Raw genomic sequence first — 19,449 nt, forward strand, 5'->3', positions numbered from 1 at the left:
CCAGCCATATAAATATTTTATTACAAATAGGACTCTGAAACTTGAATAAAATATGTCAGTTTATTATACAATATGTCGTCCGTTCCCCCCCCCTCCAAAAAAAAAAAAAAAAAGCATGCTGAGAATGGAAAATGTAACCCGGGCACTTCCCAGTGCGGGCTGCAAGACAGACACAGCTCCCAGCATCACCGCCGTTGGCTTTGGTGTGATCTGCCATCGCCGCCCATTCATTTGGGCACAGTGCAGGGTCTGCTCCTGCAGGTGGGAAGGGGTCCCCAATGGCACACCCAGGGCTGCCTTCAGGAAAGCACTCTGCAAGTTTCCAAGAAAATGCCCTATTTTCCCCAAGTCCCACTGCCAACGAGTAGTTTAACACTGAGAAATAGCATAACGCTTGGTGCAGGATTTGTTTGCACCAACTCCTCACCGTCTGTGTCACACTCTACAAAAAGAACAGCACTGTCGGTCTGTTGACACTGGTCCTGTCCACAGGCCAGACGTCCCTGGGAATGTTTCATTCTCTCCAAACAAAGCAGCGCTCCTCTCAGAGCCGCCAGCCCCGCAGCCAGGCTGAGCCTCACTCCACTGCAGCCGAACCCGATGTGGTGTGCCGATGTGCGGGGCTTCCACACAGCAGGGTCAGCATCACCACCCCGCTCACACCGGTAACGCGTGCCTGGGAGCAGCCGGAGCAGAGCAGCAGGCAGAGCAGGACAGCCAGTGCTAGGACAGCAGCCCTTTTTTTTCCTTTACCCATAATTGTACTTTGTTTGGGAGCAGAGAGTAGAATTTCTTTGATGTTGTTTTGATTGTTCCTTTTGATTGTTTCCCCGTGGTTGTGGTGATGCCACGTCTCTGTCCACTGTCCGGGGCTCACATGTCCCTTCTCGTGCTACCTCCAGCACGGGGAGAGTTAAGAGTTCCAACCACCAACTTTTCTTCAACCAAAAAAAAAGACCCCAAATAGAACCCGTTGTGCTATTCAAGGCTAAGCTCCCTTAAATATCAAACTAGATTCCTTGGTGATTTTTTATTTTTTTTTAAATCTGCAATCCTAATAGTGGTCCCTCACTATAATATTTCCAACTCCATCTGAAATCATTTAAATCCTCCCCTTAATAACATGCACTTTATTGTAATATACAGATTCTTTGGCTTCCTACCAGCCTTCGCTTAAGGCACCAATGAAGCTCGTTGCCGCAGGGGGCCGTGGATTCGAGAGGGGCTCGCATCTACTGTATATTTTGTTTTGTGTGTTTTCCAATGGCTCTAATTATTGCAGGTGGTAGAATTTAACTGGCAGTGTTGTTGCTAAAGAAAATAGGCATAAAGTGTGTACTGTTTTGCAGAGTGGCTATCAAATATATAGAAAGGAGAGAATCAAATGAATTGTTAAACCGCTCTATAGTAAGTGATTTTATTGATTTAATGCAAATGCTTATGAAAACGATCTTCCGTTTATATCAATTATGTATGGGCAAAAATTAATTTATTCCTTCGGTCACCTGTTTGGCGCACTGACTCAGCAGGACTAGCATCCCCCTCCCACAGACCCGCACCCGCCGAACACCGAACATTCACAAAATGGGAATTTTAAAGTTTCTGTGTGCAAAACAACAAAAAGGCCCCAACGGGAGATTCTGCCAACTGCTGAAAAAGCAGTGAGCGGGCTGGGGAGGGTGCGCCAGGCTCGTCCCAGGCAAGCCTGGAAAATACAGCGGCTCCGATTTTGCCAATCCTTTCACCATGTGGTGGCACATTTATATGTACCGGATCATCTGCGACATCTGAATAAAATCAGGGAGACAAAATTCTGCATATAAACATTTTGGCCAAGTGCCTTAACTCAGTCTTCTTATCTGGGGTTTCCACAAGATGCCACCTTGCATAACAATGCGGAGCGCCTCATGCCCAGGATGCGGGTTCGGTAGCCTTAACCATGATCTCCGTTGCTAGATCCATTGGTTTTAATGCCGCCTTGGCCTGCTTTGCTTTGCCCTCTCCCTCCCCAGGAAGGTTATTGCTGAAAGCTTTTGTTGTCTTTTTTAGCAATTAATATTTAATTTCAGCAGAAGGGACAGGTTTCAGGAAAAAGGAATTTAGTGAAATGTCTCCCAGTAAACAGAGTAATAAAAGAAAGTTAAAATTCAGCATGCAAACTAATGTCCTGTGGACAGTGAAGCCTCTCTCTTGCCTCCAGTGTTGGGTTGGGAAGCAGCCCTGGGTGCAAACAAAAGTACTTTGTTTCCCCAACCTGGGCAGCTGGATTAGGGTTAGGGCCCAGCGTATGCCCTGTAAAATGAAATACACTGAATGTTGACTTTGAATGCCACGTAAATATTTTCCATTTCTAACATTTTACCTTTGTCTCTACCTTTGTGGCATGAGAAGCGGGAAGCTTCCTGGCACAATGCAGTGTCCAGAGCACAGCGGCAGCGTGCCCATCGCCTCCCCGCTGCCACCCACTTGAGCTTTGATAAGCATAACCTCGAAGATGAATATTTAAAACAAAATTGCAGAAGTAAGAATAAATTATTTTGTTGAGCTCTGTTGTAGAAATTATTGGAAATTATGAATATAAAAGAGAAGAACCAGACTCTGGACACATTGGGGAACGTAGCAGTTTTTAGTGAATTTTATTGATTTTAAATTGAAACACCAGAACTGAAACTTTCATTGCTCGATATTCTGAATGTTTATATTCTGAAATTCATCAAAATTTGTTTTGTGAGCTTTTTTTTTTTTTTTAACATGTAGATCTTAATTAATACAAGATTGTCCTCTAAGCTTCTGAATGATACCTAATGCGTACAGTCAGCAGGTAAAAAAAAAAAAAAAATTGAATATTTAAAATAGGCATTTTCTTTATAGTGCTCTGCAGTAATTAAAATCTTCATTTGCTTAAAAGCAAGGAACCTTTTTAAAGCAATAAATTAGCATCGCTTGACCCAAGGTCACTAGTAGTACTGCTTCTTCCAGCACTATTAATACCTCAAAGAAAAAGAAGGGGTGGTGTTATCACTCTGTTGCAATAGAAGTAAGATTTTCAATTTAATCACAGTGAAGTGTCGTGACCTTTTGATCTTGCATTGACTTCTCACTGAAACGCGGTCAGATTTCAGACAGCTAATTCGAAGCTCTGCGGAGTCAAGGTGAAGGCAGAAAATAGGTTTGCCACGAGTGGAGGTGGTTTTGAGGCAGTAGCAAGTGGTTTCAGGTCCTGAGTTTTGGTTCACTGCAAAAAGGTAGTTTTTTTGGGTTTTTTTTTTTTGTTTTTTTTTTGTTTTGTTTTGTTTTGTTTTGTTTTTTGACGGGTTCAAGAAATTACAGAACAATTTCTGAAGGAAAAAGAAAATCTATATCAGCTAATTGCAAAACCAGTAATTTGAGTTTGGTTGGCTGTTGTTTTTTAATATTTTTCCCTGCAGGTAAAGGGTCCGTTTTTTCCAACTCTGAGCGTTAGAAATAATTAAGAAGGAAAACATTTTTTGACTAAATCTTCTACTAAGAATAATTTTCAAAGCGAAGAGCAATCCTCATAACGTAGAGTTCAGAACGTGCAAAAACTGAAAGCCGGTCATATTTACACATATCGTCTTGTAGGCCGTTTTATTATTTTAGGCAAATGTGCTGTGGCTGTTGGAGGCCGTTGGCTGGGAGCTGTCGCTCCATTCCCTGCTCAGGTCCCGCAGCGGTTCGCCCAGCGCCCGACCTCCTTTAGAGCAGTGCCGGTGCTCTGGGAGCATTGGAACCACTGTGAAAGCATTTAAGGAAACTCAGCTCTTCTGTCAGTTTTGCAGATTTTGTTTTAGAAATGGGTAGACAACAATCTCCACGACTCTGTAGTGTTGCTTGGTTACCTTTATATGCAAGCTCCAAAATCTGTTTTGAGACTTTACTATGTGTTGGATTAAGGCTCTGGTTTGTATACAACATAGAGGCTGCTTTATAAAACACATGTAGGAGAGTAGTTTAAATCTGCCTTTTCTAAAAAGAAGGATTCTCGCAGCTTAATTTATGCACATACACACACACCGAGCACTCTGTGGAGTGCCGTAAACAAGATTCCCCCTTTTTTTTTTCACCTAGGCACGGGACTATTGCATTATCATGTCCTGGTGCAACACTCCTGTCCTCAGTTTGTACTCTCAGCCTTTTGAGGAAGTCTGGCGCCTCTGATCTATTTTCCACAGCAGACCCTGTAATTTTTGGCTGTATTTTATGTTTTTCAGATTCAAGTCAATCTGAAAGTCCCAGCCAGCCAAGTGAAGCTGATATTAAGGACCAGCCAGAAAATGGTAAGTTCTTACCTGCTGCTCCTGCTTTGGGATATTAAAACAGCCCATATTTATAAAGATTTTTTCCTATGTCTAATATAAAAGCACCATTCAGAATAATTGACATGGGATAGCTGCAGATAGGTTGTATCCTCTCCTCGTAGCTCAGATGCTACTGTTTCACTAATCTAAAGTAGCATTTGTTTCCCCAGACCTGGAGAGAGGCTTTTTCTTTTTTTTTTTCCCCCCTTTAAAAATCATTTAAATTAGGGAGATGCCATTAAAGAGCCTGCTGTATGCAACCCTCACCCTTATTCTTCCATAGCAAAGGCTTCCAGTCCCTGGGCTGTGAGTCACGACCCCCCCAGGGAGTGTGTGCTTCATCACTTTCGTTTTTATTTCTGTGCTCTTAGCTTGGTTCTGTTTGTTGACGCTGTCACACAAAGTACCTAACTTTCTGTATGTGGCCAGCCATCACTGCAGAGCGTGGGATCTCAGGCAGTCCCATGGAACAAAATGGTTGCTTTGAAATACGTTTCTGCAGATCCATTCTCTGCGGCAAAATCCTGCTGAACAAAACTGAGCAGCAGCCCTTCCAAACAGTACAGTTTCAGGGCACACCTGCAAACATCCCAGGCAGGTTCCTATTGCAGGAGCTACTCAGGTACCAGCAGCATTGTCCGTGCTGTGTCAGCGTGCTTTAAGGGCTGTGGATACTGTGGGTGAGCAACACAGGGAGGCTCCACTATGACTCGTTGTGCCGCACTCTCGATCCATTTGCAATAGTGGGATTTCAGGTGGCAGCCGCTGGGGCTTATTTGGAAGTCGTGCCAGGAGCATGAATTTTGGGAACACTGATTTCTCTGAACTGGGACAGATTTAAATTAGAACCAATAGCTTGTGCTGAATCAATGGCATCTGTTGTAAAAAAGCCTGAAAAAAGTAATTTGACAATGGCAAATTCATGTATGTGAAAGTATAGGCATGTGCAAGGGAACAGCTTCTTGTGCTTTTTGTGTTTAAGTAAGGTGGACCTCAGCACGTTCCATTGGCCTGTGGGCAATGGAGATTTTCTCTACTACTTATGTCTAAGACTTAGAAATAACGCCTCCCAAAGTGAAACTGAGATAAGCACCTATTATTAATAGCTTTTCTTGACTTTGTAACCAGGCTTTTTACAAGATCTGAATGTAGAAGGGAAACCCATTGTGCTGTAGCTCATACACAGAACTGAAGAACTGATGTGGATGGTTTGAGTCTCTGAAACCTGCCACCATTCTGGGGACATTCAAATCCACTATTGTGGAAATCTTGTATCTATAATCACACAAATGTGACTGCCCTTTCAGAGAGCAGCCAACTGCTCTTGCTTCCAACCCTTGCAGGGCATCCCTACAGCTGTATGTGTGGTGAGTGTGCTTTTTGAGGACTGTATCGGGCACTGGTCAAGCTGCACGATGAAGTGAGGTTGAAGGGCTGTGCTAGATCAGAACTGCATTTGGACCAGAGTTTCGATGGCAAATAGAGCTGAGATAGAGGTACATGAAAACTTAGGAGTGTATGCCATAGGTTGCAGAGCACAGGGCACATTGAGCCGTTACGATTTTGGCTTTGGGGGTTCCCATATTTTCCTCGCATTGAAATACAAAAGGTTTCGTGTTTTGATGGGTTTCATACTGTTCATCTCTAAGTATACCATCTTAAAACATTTTTGTTGTTGCTGAAAGACAGCGCCTAATTTCTCTTATCAATCCCGTTCACAGAAATTCTAATTTGTAGCCAAAGGATTGTGAGGTTAAGAGAAGAACTGACTAAACTGTGATTTTTGTTCTGCCAATTCTGGGATTTTTTTTGTGTGGAGTATGTTGCCCATGTTTATTAAATCATACTTTAATTTAGAATGCATTAGGCACCAAGCATGTTATTATTTCATGTTTAGATAATTTTCTTTCACAGCTATTAAACCACAGTTCTTCTTACCCTGCAGTTTCTCGGTCTTAAGGAAGCTCGTTACTCAACAGCCAGCCCAAAAAGCAGCGATGTCAGTGTTTAATAATGTAAAATCTGTAAAAGCCTAGTGAAATGAAATATCTCTGTTTTGGAGCCTGAGCTTTCCTTGTAAAACAAGCTTTTAGTGAATTCTTGGAACTTCGTTGGTGACCTGTGAAAGGGACTTTTCTTAATAAACACGAGAAAGATTTTTCTTTTTCTCATTTTTACTAAAGGGTATTTTTTTTTCCCACCGCAGCAGAATCCTCCTGACTGCTGAGGCTCCTTTTGCAGTGCCCGTGTAGGAGGTTTTCTTTACCAATGCAGCCAAGGCATCCCGCTGGCCCTGGAGGGGCTGCTCCCCCTGCGTGGCCACCGAGCTCACGCTCAGCACATACAGCCCCCAGCCTGCAGCGCACCCGGCTTGTAGATCAACACGGATCTGCAGCTCTTATCTACCAAACGTGAGGATGAAAGCAAAACTGCAGGCTTTAGAAAATGAAAAACTGCACGCACAGAAACGGACACGATAAATCATATTAACTGCGTTGTTCTGCACTTGCTGCAGACCCACTTCCACGAGGCCTGATCCAACTCCCTCCGGAGTTGCTGGGAGCCTCGTAATTGATTTTACTGAGAGTGGGAATGAGCCCACACAGGGAGGAGTTGTTGGTTTTAGTTTGTTGTTTTTTTTTTCTTTAACAATCAAAGAAAAATAGTGTTGTGAATAATCTTATTCCCACTGATGCTAACAGCAGAATGACCACATTGAGGGCAGGTTTGGAGTCATTTTGCATGTGTTTCTGTAAGGCACAAAGAAGCATATCGATTAAGCACTGCCTTTTACATGCATGCATTCCTTCATTTTAAAAAAATAAATCTTTAAAGGCCTTGTGAGGGTTATACAGCCTCTCTACTTGCCTGTTAATATCCTTTCTGTTCCACTCCATAAATTCTAGAGCTATTTATTATACACATATATTTTGCATACCTTGAGTAATGTAGGTTCAAAAGGGTCAGCTATACAGCCCTGAAAAAGAAGGCCTCCTACTACAGATTTAATTTATCATTTTAATTTGTCCGTGTTATTTAGAAAAACCTGTATATCTAACCTTCATTCAAGTGAAGTTCATGGAAAAAAAAAAAAGCTTCTATTTCTTAGAGCCACCCCTCTTTTCTAGTGGGCTTTATAGTTGCATTTTATGGAGCAGAGTCATCACAGAGAGAGTCACAGAATCATAGAACCATAGAATGGTCTGGGTTGAAAAGGACCACAATGACCATCTAGTTTCAACCCCCCTGCTATGTGCAGGGTCGCCAACCAGCAGACCAGGCTGCCCAGAGCCACATCCAGCCTGGCCTTGAATGCCTCCAGGGATGGGATGGAGAGAGAAGATGGTGACATCTTCTGCTCTCGGTGGTGGCTTTAACTCCACCTCTAACCCATTCTTTGGCCTTCGTGAAGCCAGAATAATTTTCAGGAGGTCACTTACCTGATTGCTATTGCAAGAATTTAGAGAAATGTTAAGAATTTCGTTTTTTTGAAAGTAGCCAGCATGGTGGTCATGCAAAGCAAGCACGCAGGCAGGGCAGGGCTCAGTCATGGGAGCGTGGCTCTGTGCCTTGTCCTGAAACTGGGCAGAAAGCTGATCCCTTTGGCCCCTTAACATGGGAAAGAGCTCAGGGAGAGGAGTAAAACCCAAATTTGCCTGTTTGTCATGTGGGCAAGGAAGTTTGCAGGAGGGATGTGGAAAGAAGCAGGGTGCTTCATTAGAAAGGCAGCAGCGGGGTCAGGTGTCCTGATACTTTGCTCAAATGATTATTTTTTTCTGACCAGCTGGGTGGAACACCCTTGTGGAAAATTCCCCACTTTTGTAGTTGCCTAATGGTATGTAAAAGCTTCATTTCAGTTGGCACCGCAAAGTGATTTTGCAATTCTCCCAATCAAAAAAAAAAAAAAAAAAGCAATTATCGATTTTAAAAGCTCATTAAATGCACTGATTTGGGGTCATCTTTTATAAACAAACTATTTTTCAGTGAACTGGGGATGACCAAATGGCCAGTGTGCTGTAGTGAAGGGACTGAGTGCTTGGGGGTCAGCAACAACTGAATCTCAGGCTCAGCACTGGGCTCTCTCTTAGGCTTTTATTCTTCCTTTCAGTCATGGCAACGGCTATCGGATAGGTTTTCTTTTTGTAAGCAGGATTATTTTAAACTTCTGTGGGGAACTTTTCAGTTTCTCTGTCTGCAAAGAGGGGCTGTTTGTGACCGTAGTATGATAAATCAGGTCCTGCTCTGCTTCGGTAGGGGTTTGGCGCTGGGGAAGGGCACAGCCGTGCACAGGGCCGTGTCCCTGCTGTACCTGATGGCAGTGCAGAGTGGTGGCACTGCAGAATTAATGCTGTGTGCAGCAGAGGAACGCTGCATCATCCGCTGCAGACAAGTGATGTTTCTGGAGCATGTGTTACTGCGATTTGGTAACTCAGAGTTGGGAGCACACCACTTTAATTGTAGATTAGCAAGTTCTTTTTAAAGAAGTTGGTAAATTCTCCCGTTTCAAGTGAGCGAGACAGCATTCATTATTACAGCTGATTACGAACGTGTGCCAAATTCACAGCTCAAACAATTTCTGTAGAGGGAGAGGCATTTATCTGAAAAATAAAAATGTTTAATGCCCAGACCAAATGCTTTTTAGTTTTAATGTATTCTTGCTGCTTTGAGCTACAAGTACCTTAACAGCACTGCAGGAAATGAAAGGCACATTGTTCTTTGTAACATTAAAAAAAAAAAAAGAAAGAAAGAAAGAAAAACAAGAAAAACAATGATGTACCGTAACTCACAGAACTCGTTTTTCAACCCTGCAGTAATTACACCGGACTTGTAAATATCATCTGTGAATTCTTCACTTAAGTAGGGCTGGACTCGGGATAAAACCTTACAAAAAGGGTTTAGGTATACACTTACTTTCACGTGCCTAGAAGAATGAAGGAAGAAATGCTTCTTCTCCAGCAGGAGGGGAAGGCAGAGGCAGCAGAGGGAATGTGCAAAGAGCAGTTTGCAAAGAGCAGCTTCCTTTCCTTCTGTAGGTATGGCCTGGGCAGGCCTGGCACAACTCGGGCAGCAGGGGACTGTGTGAAGCCTGGGAAATGAATGCAGCAGTGACTTGAGGAACTGCCTGTGCCTTAGCTGCTGGGCTGCAGAGTCCAGCCCGTTCCTGTAGGCTCTCTTCTGGTCCCAAAATCTGGTGTTCTTGCTTTACACAGCAAGAGGGCTGCAGGCAGCAGCCACTGAAGCCGTGGGTTGGGAGCTCGCAGATGCAAAGCTGCCATTCAAACTGTCCTCTCAGGCTGCCCTGCGCAGAGAATGCAGCTATGCTTTGTGGTTACCCCAACCACTCATCTACATTATAGCTTAAATGGTAGCTTTAGTTCCTCCTACAGCCAAATCTGTCACCGGCTGAGGCCCTGTCCCCAGGCCAGGCCTCATCTCCCATCTTGCAGCTCAGCTCAGCCTCACCAGTCCCCATCTCCCTCAGCTGCCACAGGGCTCGCTGCCCACCAGCTTTACCCTCACCATGGCAATGCTGCAAACCTTGCCATTTTCATGGGGCCGGCTGCCCTTGGCTGGGCCCTGGCTTCCCACCTGGAGGGAGCAGGGCTGGGAGTCGTTCTCTGAGCACACACTGCTGGGTCTGGTACTATCATCTGGAGTGGCTGGCATTCCTGCAACACCTCATTTGCAGCACCAAACCGAGCCATGCCAAGAAAGTTTTCTGTCAGTGGGAGTTGCAGACAGGGTAGTACAGTAACGGCAGCTTTTATTAGTGCTGTTCTTCATAGAATCATTTGCATCAGAGTCTTATAAATGCGGGAAGACTCTTCTCTCGTGTTTACAGAGCAACACTGGAGAGTTATCACAGCCTGAGGGACTAATCTAAAATTAACTTTGCTTCAGAAAATGCTTAAAAAAAAAGCCCTTAGCATTTTCAATATGGAATCTCATAGCTGGCGACGAACTGAAAACTCCTGGTGATGTCAGCTTGTTTGCACCTTTGCAAAATGCCGGGACCAAATCCTGAGTGGATTTGCACCCTTGGAGATGGGTGGTGAGCCGGGAGCAGCACATTGTCTGGGCCTGAGGCTGTGGCGGAGCAGCGGGGCCATGCTGGGGTCAGTCTGTCCTGCCTGCTTCAGGGGCACAGCTTGGCAGATAGGATAGGACAAGGGGGAATGGCTTTAAACTGAAAGAGAGGAGCTTTAGCTTAGATGTTAGGAAGAAATTCTTTACTCTGAGGGCAGTGAGACTGTGGCACTGCTGCCCAGAGAACTGTGGGTGCCCTATCCCTGGAGGTGTTCAAGGCTGGGTTGGATGGGGCCCTGGGCAGCCTAAGCTGATGGGAGCTAAATGATCTTTAAGGTCCCTTCCAACTTAAGCCATTCTGTGATTCCTCCAGCTCAAAAGAGGAAGGTCTGGTTAGGCCCCACCTTTATGTCCTCACACAGGAGAGATGCTGCACGTGGGCAGCTCTGAATGCTGGCATTTCCCAAGGAAACAAGAGCGGATATGTCTGGTTATAAAATTATCTTACATGTAATTTAGTTTTGCATTTTTTTCATCCTACTTCATTACAGATAGACTCCAACAAGAGCTAGAAGTACAATATAATAGTAGACTAGGGCCAAAACTTTGCAGCATTCAACTCTATTTTCCAGCTAGTTTCATGACTTTTGAGGACAAGCACCTGAATAACTAGAAAAGAAAATACCGTTTTTCTCTGTATCACCATATTTTCACTGAGATTCACGCACAAAGTCAAATGGTTTTGTGATCCAGATTGTCAGGCACTACTTCACCATGTCCAGGATTTAGCAGGTGCTCAGCTGGGCTCAGGATTCAGCCTGCTTATCAGGAGCTGGCACTCTCTTGAGGGGACTCTGTGATGGCAACAGCAAAGGGTGTTGGCTGTCAGTCGGCAAGATAGGCGGTAGTCAGCCGGGGTCAGCTCTGCAGCCTCACTGGGCCAAGGGGAGAGTTTCTCATCAGTGACCTGCAGTGTCTGAGACCGAAGGATTGACAGAGGACTTCAGTTTTCACTGCTGCTAGCCATTAACCTTCACAAGCAAAGCATTCCCACAAAAAAATCTTCCAAGGCGAGTATGACAGGAAATATTCAAAGCATGAAATGAATGCTTATAGCATGACAAAGCAGTGCTTGAAAGACATGAAACGTTCATTACGCTCAGAGTGGCAGAGTGCTGTGAAGGAAAGGAGGAATAAAAATGTGGCCAGGGCATATATTTTTATTTCAACATATGTGTACAGGAAAAAGGCAGTGAACCTTTCCAGTGGATAAGGTGCATAAATACAGCCACAATTATTCTAAGTCATTTCAAAATATATTTATACTCTGTTGCTCCATTCCATTCCTCTCCGCGTATATTTATCCACAAGATAACAGCAAGGGCCATGCTGAGGGCAGCATGGATGTGGGCTGGCCAGGAGCTCCCCCTGGGAAGCTGCCGTGCCGTGGCGAGGAGCGTTCCCCTCCCCAGTGCTGTAGGGCTGAGGCTTTCTGTGCCCCAGTTGATCCCCTGCCTGCAGCTCCAGCTCTGCGCGGTGCCTCGGGGCTGGCTGCGGTCCTCCCAGTTTTCAGTGCAACCCATTTTTTCATAGGTCTTCTGGAGAGGTTTGCTGCTTAATTAACAGCTGCGAGTTGGGTTGGGGCAGTAATTGCTACCGCCTGAGCAGACCACAGGCTGGATGGAGGATGCTTCTGAATACCACGCCTGCCCACCAAGAGGCTGGGCACTTAAGGAAAGGAGTTTATTTGTGGTGTGGGCCTCATATTAATTTTCTCTCCAGTGGAGAAGGAAGTTTATTTGTGGGAAGAGACAGAATATGTGATGCCAAGGCGTGACTATCAAAACAAAACCCCGAACCTACCTATTTGTCTTTCGATGTAAGAATTTCCTAATGCCTGTAATGTAAGACAAAGGGAAAATTTTACTTGCAGGAAAATTGCCTTCCACAATAACCAAGAAAAAAAAACACAAAACGCCCACGCCAGAGCAGCATGATCCAAAATGTGAACTTTTTACGCCTCCCCAACCTTCTAGGTTAGGCTTCCAACCAAGTGATCTTTTATTATCAACATGATATACCCTTGACATAATTTGGCGCAGTAAAGCTTCTTCTGCTGAACTCGTGATTTCATTTACTAGATCTGATGAAAGTTCTGTGAACCACGGTAAAATGTGATAATTAGTAGTTTAATTCTTATAGGGTGTGCGTATTAATTGAAAAGGCTTGAACTATAAATACAGGGCCTGTGGATAAAAGCACACTCTGAAATCAGTCGCTTACCCGAAGCATTCATTACTTGACATCTATTTAGGTAGCATCTCTGTGCAGCAGTGCCACTCGGCTCCGGCAGTGAATGGGAGCTCTGCACTCAGCATCCCAGCAGCAGAATCTGCTCTGACTGCCTGCGGCCGCCCCGCCTTGGCCAAAGTATTGCCCTCTGTGGTCAGACCACTGGATGTAAAAAACTTGTGTTTGGGGCTGTGTTCCGCCGAGCAGCTAGTGCAGTGCTGGCTCTTTCCCTGGGAAAGCTGCGGAAGGGCTGAATGCAGCGTTTTGAGGCTGACACCTTGTGGGGCTCAGCTCTGCACAGCTCGGGTCCCTGCCAGCCTGGCCCTTAGGTCACCCCTTATATCTGCCTACCTCCACACTTCCCTCGGTTATAGCAGGGACCACCGCACCTAAACCCGAGGCTGATCCCTGTGGCCGTGCCCAACAGCACAGTGCAGGAGCAGTCATGCTTTCTTGCTAAAGTCCCGTGTTCTTTTGTTCTGACTGCCTGACCCCAGCAGGAGGTATTCTGTTTCTCTAGTCCTTCCCAAATACATGCATTCACTACGAGAATGTATGTGGTTATTTCACACTTTCCTCTGGTTTCTGTGTATGTTGCAGTGCCTGGGTGAATCATACCTGTTTTTATGGGTATATCACAATGTGATTTTCCTTTTAAAGGAATCCAACCTTTGTACTTATATACAGTTTGCACACACAGAACAATCTTTCTGCACATACTGCAGATTCATGGCTACATCAGGTGGTTTCCAAGTAGCCTTTGTTTCATTAACCTCAGTTCTCAATATGAGCCGTAATGTCCAAGTGAGGAGCAGAAAGTGAAGCCGTAAGTGGGATCATTGTTACTGTCATAGACAGGCACTGCTGTGAGACCAGGCTCCCAGGAAGAGCCTCATCTCCTCTGTAGCTAATCAGACACTATCTCTTTAATTGTAGTTACTACTTTTTAGCTGTAATTGTTGCTAGATAGGAAGCAGAGAGAAAGTTTAGACAGAGAATGAAATCCCCTCTGAAGCCTAGCTGTGGTGTGAGCGGAATGGAAAAATACCAGAACTGCTCCTGGGAAAGCAAGAAGGAGACTTTTATTTGCAGTGGTGCACACATACTTCCCAGGAGCAGCGCAGTGCGTGGCAGAGGGAGGTGAGGTGAGGAGCCCCACTCGGAGCCACGCTCAGAGCCACGCTCCGGTTGCTGCCATTATCTCACACACAGCGAGCACTGCGAGCTGTTTACAGCACTTTGCATTGCTCAGCTCGGCTCCTTTTCCCCCTCTGTCAGTGCCATAGCTTCAGTTCGACAACTTTATTCGGAGTTGGGGTAGTTTTAGTTATGGGGTGGTAGAAAGGTTCGGTTGATTAGAGGTGCTGCTCGCTACGTGCATTTCATGTTGTCTGTTTCATTTTTTTGTTAACCACTGTTGCAACTGATGAAAATGCTGAAGTGTGCTGTAAACTATACCATCCCTCTGCCTTCTCCCCGTCTCCCCCTCCTGCTGAAACCAAATGATTTATAAAATGCCGTCACATTCTTGAGCGAGTTCACACTATCACCTCCAGGCACTGCGCTGAGGAGTGGATGGGAAGCGCAGATCTGATCGCTGGTGTTTTTCTCTGAAAGAAAAAAAAAACCCACAAAGCCCAACATGCTGATTAAATTTAAAGGAGAAAAGTTTCCTGCTGTGCCCCAGAGTAAATCTGTAGTCAGTGAAGCACTTTTTAGTAAACAAGAGATGTACGTGGTTATAGTGTTTTTTGTTTTGCACGCTGCTATTGTTTTCCATTTTCATAAGACTCAATTAATGTAATCATTTTAGAGTGTCTCTCATCATTACCTCCCGTCCTCCCTCACTCGTACTTGAAGCAAGGGGATCCTCTGCAAGGCACGCCGTCTCACACAGCCAGCACCTCGTTCCGAATGTACGAGGAGAAGGCAGGACTGCCAGAGTGAATCCAAATGTTCTTCCTCTGTGTCTCTAGGCTTTGCAGAGCAGGAGGCTGGGCCCCAACCCTGGCTGTGGGTCCCACCGGGCACCCAGCCAGCACTGCCCCTTTCCCCAACATGCTGCAGAGTGACAAAGGGACTTGGGCAGCGCAATGTCTGGCTGGGTGAGCTGGGTAGCTCCTTGCCGGTGCTCAACCATGCACAAGGATGTCGACACCATCTTTCCGTGGGCCAAACCCTTTGCTGGCATTTCTTAAGATCTTAACAGAGGAATGCTTCTTATGTACCTTGTAGCATTCTCACAAAGAACTCAGTCCTCTGTCCCTGTTAGTTTTTTCCTTCTGTAACAGAAGGCTCTTTGACAGCTGCATGCCCATCTGAGAGCCTGCTGGAGTGGGGGGGAGGGGGGTGTCCCCACCTGACCAGCTTTGCAGTGTGGACCACCTGCAATTTTCCCACATGTTCTACCTCAAAGTCCTTAAAAAAAAAAGAGGAATTTGCTTTTAGGAAATTTCCAATGGCAGAATGCAGAAAGCTAGCCCTGTCCCCCACACCATGCAGAGGGGAGCCAATTTCACTGTACAGCAGACCATGGCATAGTTTGAGCCACGGGAGGAAGGGAAGAGGTAAGAAGCTGCAGAGAACGGGCAGCAGCGTGATGGACTGCAGCAGCCGGGGGTTGGAGGCAGGAGGGGAACCCCACAGATTTACAGACTTACAGCAGTGGTGTGGTAGCGGTCCACAACTCAATTTAAAATAATTCCAAAGCACAGAATAAAAGGGTCTGGAAAGGAAATGACAACCTGAGCAAAGGGCTGAGGAATGAGGCAGCCCCGTATTAGTGACTCTAGATTTGTGCCTGTCATGGCCATGAATGATGCATTTGCAGTAGGACTGGGAGCCTCCACTGTTAGAAGGAGACAGAAGTAAAGATCATCCTGTGTACAATATAAATGTAAGTTGTTATTACTACTATTGCTATGTCAGCCGTAAACTGTTCCCACGAGAACAGAGATGCAACATCATTGAAAAAGAATGTCTTACTGTGAAATGGGCAGCAGAAACACTGTGGCATTATCTGCTGGGTAATGAATTTACCTTGGTGACAGATCATTATTCCCTCCTGCAAATGAACCAGATGAAGGACAGGAACACAAGGATAACTCAGCAATACTTGTACTTCACAGTTTTCTGAATTATAAACAAAACAGCGGTGAGATATAAACGTAAGGATACGGAAGCATGGCATGTCAGGAGGCCTTGCCTATGACAAAGTACGAGGAGGAAGGCAATTTTTTTTAGGCCTGTGCTAACAGTGTATGAACTTCTGAGGCTTGGATTTCACCCCACATCACATGAGGCATTAAAATGAGGCAGCAGCTGTGAACCTAAAATCCGGGCTCCCCCTCTATAATCAGCAGAGGTGCTCAGTCTTCTGGGAGTTCTCTCTTTCTGTGTTGAACCTCAGGGCAGTTTGAACAGAGATGTTTCAGGTTCATCCTGTAATTTCTCTGGATCTGAGACTGCTGCTAGAGCCCCCACCACTCACCCACACATCCCAACAAGCCTGGAGCAGGCAGAGAAGTACTGAGGCTGCAAGAGCAAAGCAGGGTCCAGCAGGGCATGTGGTGGTCTTGAATGATTTCTTCAGGGTAGAAGGGTGGACGGTGTAAGTACCACCCACTTGTACTTCCTTCTCTGTTTTTCCCTTCTGCAGAATGGGAGTTACTGAGATAAATTATCTTTTTAGAGAAGTGTTTATGTGCTCTGTGGAAGAATGCGTCTAGGGATGGGCATACTGGCAGGAGGAACTTCCTCCTCAACTCTTCCAGTGAAGCCTTGTTCTAAACAGCTCGCATGCAGCCATTACTCAAAAGTAAAAATGTTCTGTTCCGTTTCTTGTTTTCATTCTTTTATGTGTCTGGGGACTAAACTGCTGTGAAAAAGAGCCCATTCTCACAGGATGTCTCGCCTAATTTTGCAGACAAGAGAGGTTCAGCTATTCCAATTACGATGAGATAAGAATCTGAAATGTTGGGATCGCATCCATCCTGAATTGAACTTTGAGTCCTCCAGAATCCATCCATCATTATTTTTGCCTTTATTTCTGTATTTCAGTAATGCAAGCAAAGAAGGAATGGAGAAGAAATGGCTGTTTATGCATTATAAACCGTAACGGATGGCTTTCCTTTTTACCTGAGTTGCTTTAGTTTAATGTAAAGGTCCCTCTGAGTGAAATTCCTTTTCCATTTTCATTCTTTCTGCCTGCTCGACTGCTGCTAACCAGCAAAGGTTCTGCCTTTCACATACAGCCAGTCATGGTGTGGCATTTGCAGGCAGAGTGCTGTTAGGACACACCTGATGGCTGATCCAGGGAAGGTGATCCAGGCTGGTAGGCATGATCCAAATCTGAAGTTCTAACCCCTGCACTGTCTTCAGGTTGTCCAAAATCCATACTGATAGCATGTCTGACACAGGGACTCATCCCCACTGCCACGTTTGTGCATTCTGCAAATCACACCATGCCATGCGAGACTGACTGCTGAGGAGGAGTCAGAGGGTCTGAGAGGGAATGTGTCCCACCTCTGCCATGTCACCCCTGGAGGCACCTCCCATAGAACTACCCTGTCTGCCACGCGTAGGATCAGCACACAAAGCTGCGTATGGAGGGAGAAGGTCCTTCTCCACCCCTTCTGTTTGCTGTGTCAGTCCTGAATCCCTCAAAATGCAATCACGGTGAATGAACTCAGGGGCCCTCTTTGGGCTACAGCCTGAGCAGTTTGCACAGAGAGACAGAGAAAATAAATTTGGTCCATGTTCTGGCCTGACCTTGGCCTGAACCTGAGAAAGTGAATGCCCCTATCACACCAACATGTGTCTGTAGAAGTACAGTAAACACAAATGGGGGTCACTGGCCCTCTCTGCCGTACAGCTCCATGCCAGGAGTCTAGAGTTTTGGGCTGTCCGCCCAAGTACTCGTTAATAAATGTCCATTCTCCATCTGTAAAGGAATGTAGACAGGGCATCCTGCCCTACAAAACACAACCTCAGAATAAAACAGAAAGAGAGTCTCAGCTGTGCGGAGATCGCACATCCACCAGTCTTCTCTCCCCGAACTGACCCTGCTGCTTTGGGCCATGCCTGGGGGACATGCCCACTAACACACCGCTGTTTCTGTAAGCGTATTCACCTGCCCAAGCCTGAGCCCATCCCTCCTTGGGGGGTCAGTTGATGAGTTTGTGAGGCTTCCTCAATACTGGAGGAGGCAGAGGCCTGGTGTAGTTCAGAGCGGATCTAGATCGAGACAGGAGAGTCTGGATCCCCACCGGAGGACCTGTGTTGCTTCTAGGGCTGTCCAGGCTCCTTGGTTGCCTAGGACTTGACTCTATTTGAGACTGACTCTATTTGGGATAGGATTTGGGGATCTCTTTTCTAAATCCTTTATTTTTTGCTTACAACTTCGGGAGCTACGTGTGTTGTCACGCTGTGGCTGCTGGTAATTCCGTTCCTCTTGGGCCACAAGGACAACGAGCATGCAGCCTAGTGGAGGTCAGCCTTCCTGGGACCAGAAGTTATCCAAGCCAGGAGGTTGCTGTGCTGTGTGAGGAGTAAAGAAGCCTTCCGCAGAGAAAACTCCCAGCGGTATAAGGGAAAGAACAATAAGTAAATAGAGCAGTACCATTTGCATAGATTTTATTGTGAATGAAAGTTTGCTCACTGGTGTTGTCAGCAGATAAGGTGCAAGAAGCAGTTCTGTGGGATAGGAAAGCCCACGTGGAAAGATGGAGCTGGCTGATCCCATGACTTACATCCATGCCCAGAGCCCTTATTTTCAAGTTGCTTTCATGCTATCTAATCTTCAGCAGATATTTCTTCAGCTTCTATTATTGCAGTGTCCCGCCACGGTCTTTTCTAAGAGTGTTGGTGTGAAGACAGAGGGGTGCCAGGAAGGGAGAAAACAAGGAAGCAGCTGATGCAGAGCTGGGTTTGTGTCCCATCACCTGGCGCAGCACAGGAGAGCTGCTGCCATCACCAGCTCCTGCCCCGCCACCTCCTCATGGACAATTCTTTCACGTGCTGTCAAAATTAAGAAAATGCACCATTTTTTATAGACCTCCCATTCTGTGTCCACAGGGGTTCGGGCTCCCTGGGCTCAGCTCTGAGCTGTGCACGTCTGCGGAGCATGTGGAGGACACAGCTAGCTGCCACCGCCAAGGGAGGGCTTTATGGATCCCCAAATAATTACAGCATCACTGAGTCGAGTTGTATAATTTCTTGGCAATATACTAATTAAAACTAGGTGTTTATACAGAACGCTTATTTAAACTTAAGACTTATTTAAAAGAATCTACATACTTACAATCACTATATATCACGGCTTTATTGAGGACCACATCTTTCATGCAGATTGAATTCTCAGGCGTTGTTATTAACATAAACGAGCCCACGGCTTTCTGCTCAGGACTGAATACTTCCACTGCATCTGAATCACGCTGGTATTTCATTTCACCGTCTAATATTATTTTTTAAATCCTACATTTTTTTCTTCTCTGTACTATGGCAATTAGGAATGGCTCTGTGTTTACTAGGAGCAGAGTCCAGCAGAGCTGAGTGTTTGATGTGATGAGCAGTGTTAGGAGCTAGCAGAAAAGTCAGATGCGTGTCGACACTTATCAAAGCTGTTCTGCTGCTCAGAATGACTGTTCGTGATACTTGTTTCATGATAAACTTCCCCAGAACACGATGTTACTGGAAAAAAAAGATCCACTCTGAGAAACAGGCAGGTGACACAGTTGAGTCAGCAGCTTGCAACAGTGACACAGGCTTACGTTCATGAAAATCCCCACTGAACTTTTGTCTTCTGCATGAG

The 19,449-nt window shown here is 45.6% G+C and overlaps 1 protein-coding gene across 50 annotated transcripts in view; it reads left to right on the forward strand.

Moving 5' to 3' along the window:
• Positions 1–19,449, forward strand: part of NFIA (nuclear factor I A) — a 331,976-nt gene that overhangs the window by 215,624 nt on the left and 96,903 nt on the right. For 31 of the 50 annotated variants that reach the window (XM_046944256.1, XM_046944258.1, XM_046944257.1 and 28 more), the window contains exon 3: positions 4,233–4,298. The exons of the other annotated variants lie outside the window; for them this stretch is intronic. In XM_046944256.1, coding sequence (XP_046800212.1) covers positions 4,233–4,298 — 66 coding nt within the window. The remainder of the gene's footprint in view (positions 1–4,232; positions 4,299–19,449) is intronic. 50 annotated transcript variants of the gene reach the window in all.

Source organism: Gallus gallus, chromosome 8, assembly GCF_016699485.2.
Source record: "Gallus gallus isolate bGalGal1 chromosome 8, bGalGal1.mat.broiler.GRCg7b, whole genome shotgun sequence".
NCBI classification, from domain to species: Eukaryota; Metazoa; Chordata; class Aves; order Galliformes; family Phasianidae; genus Gallus; species Gallus gallus.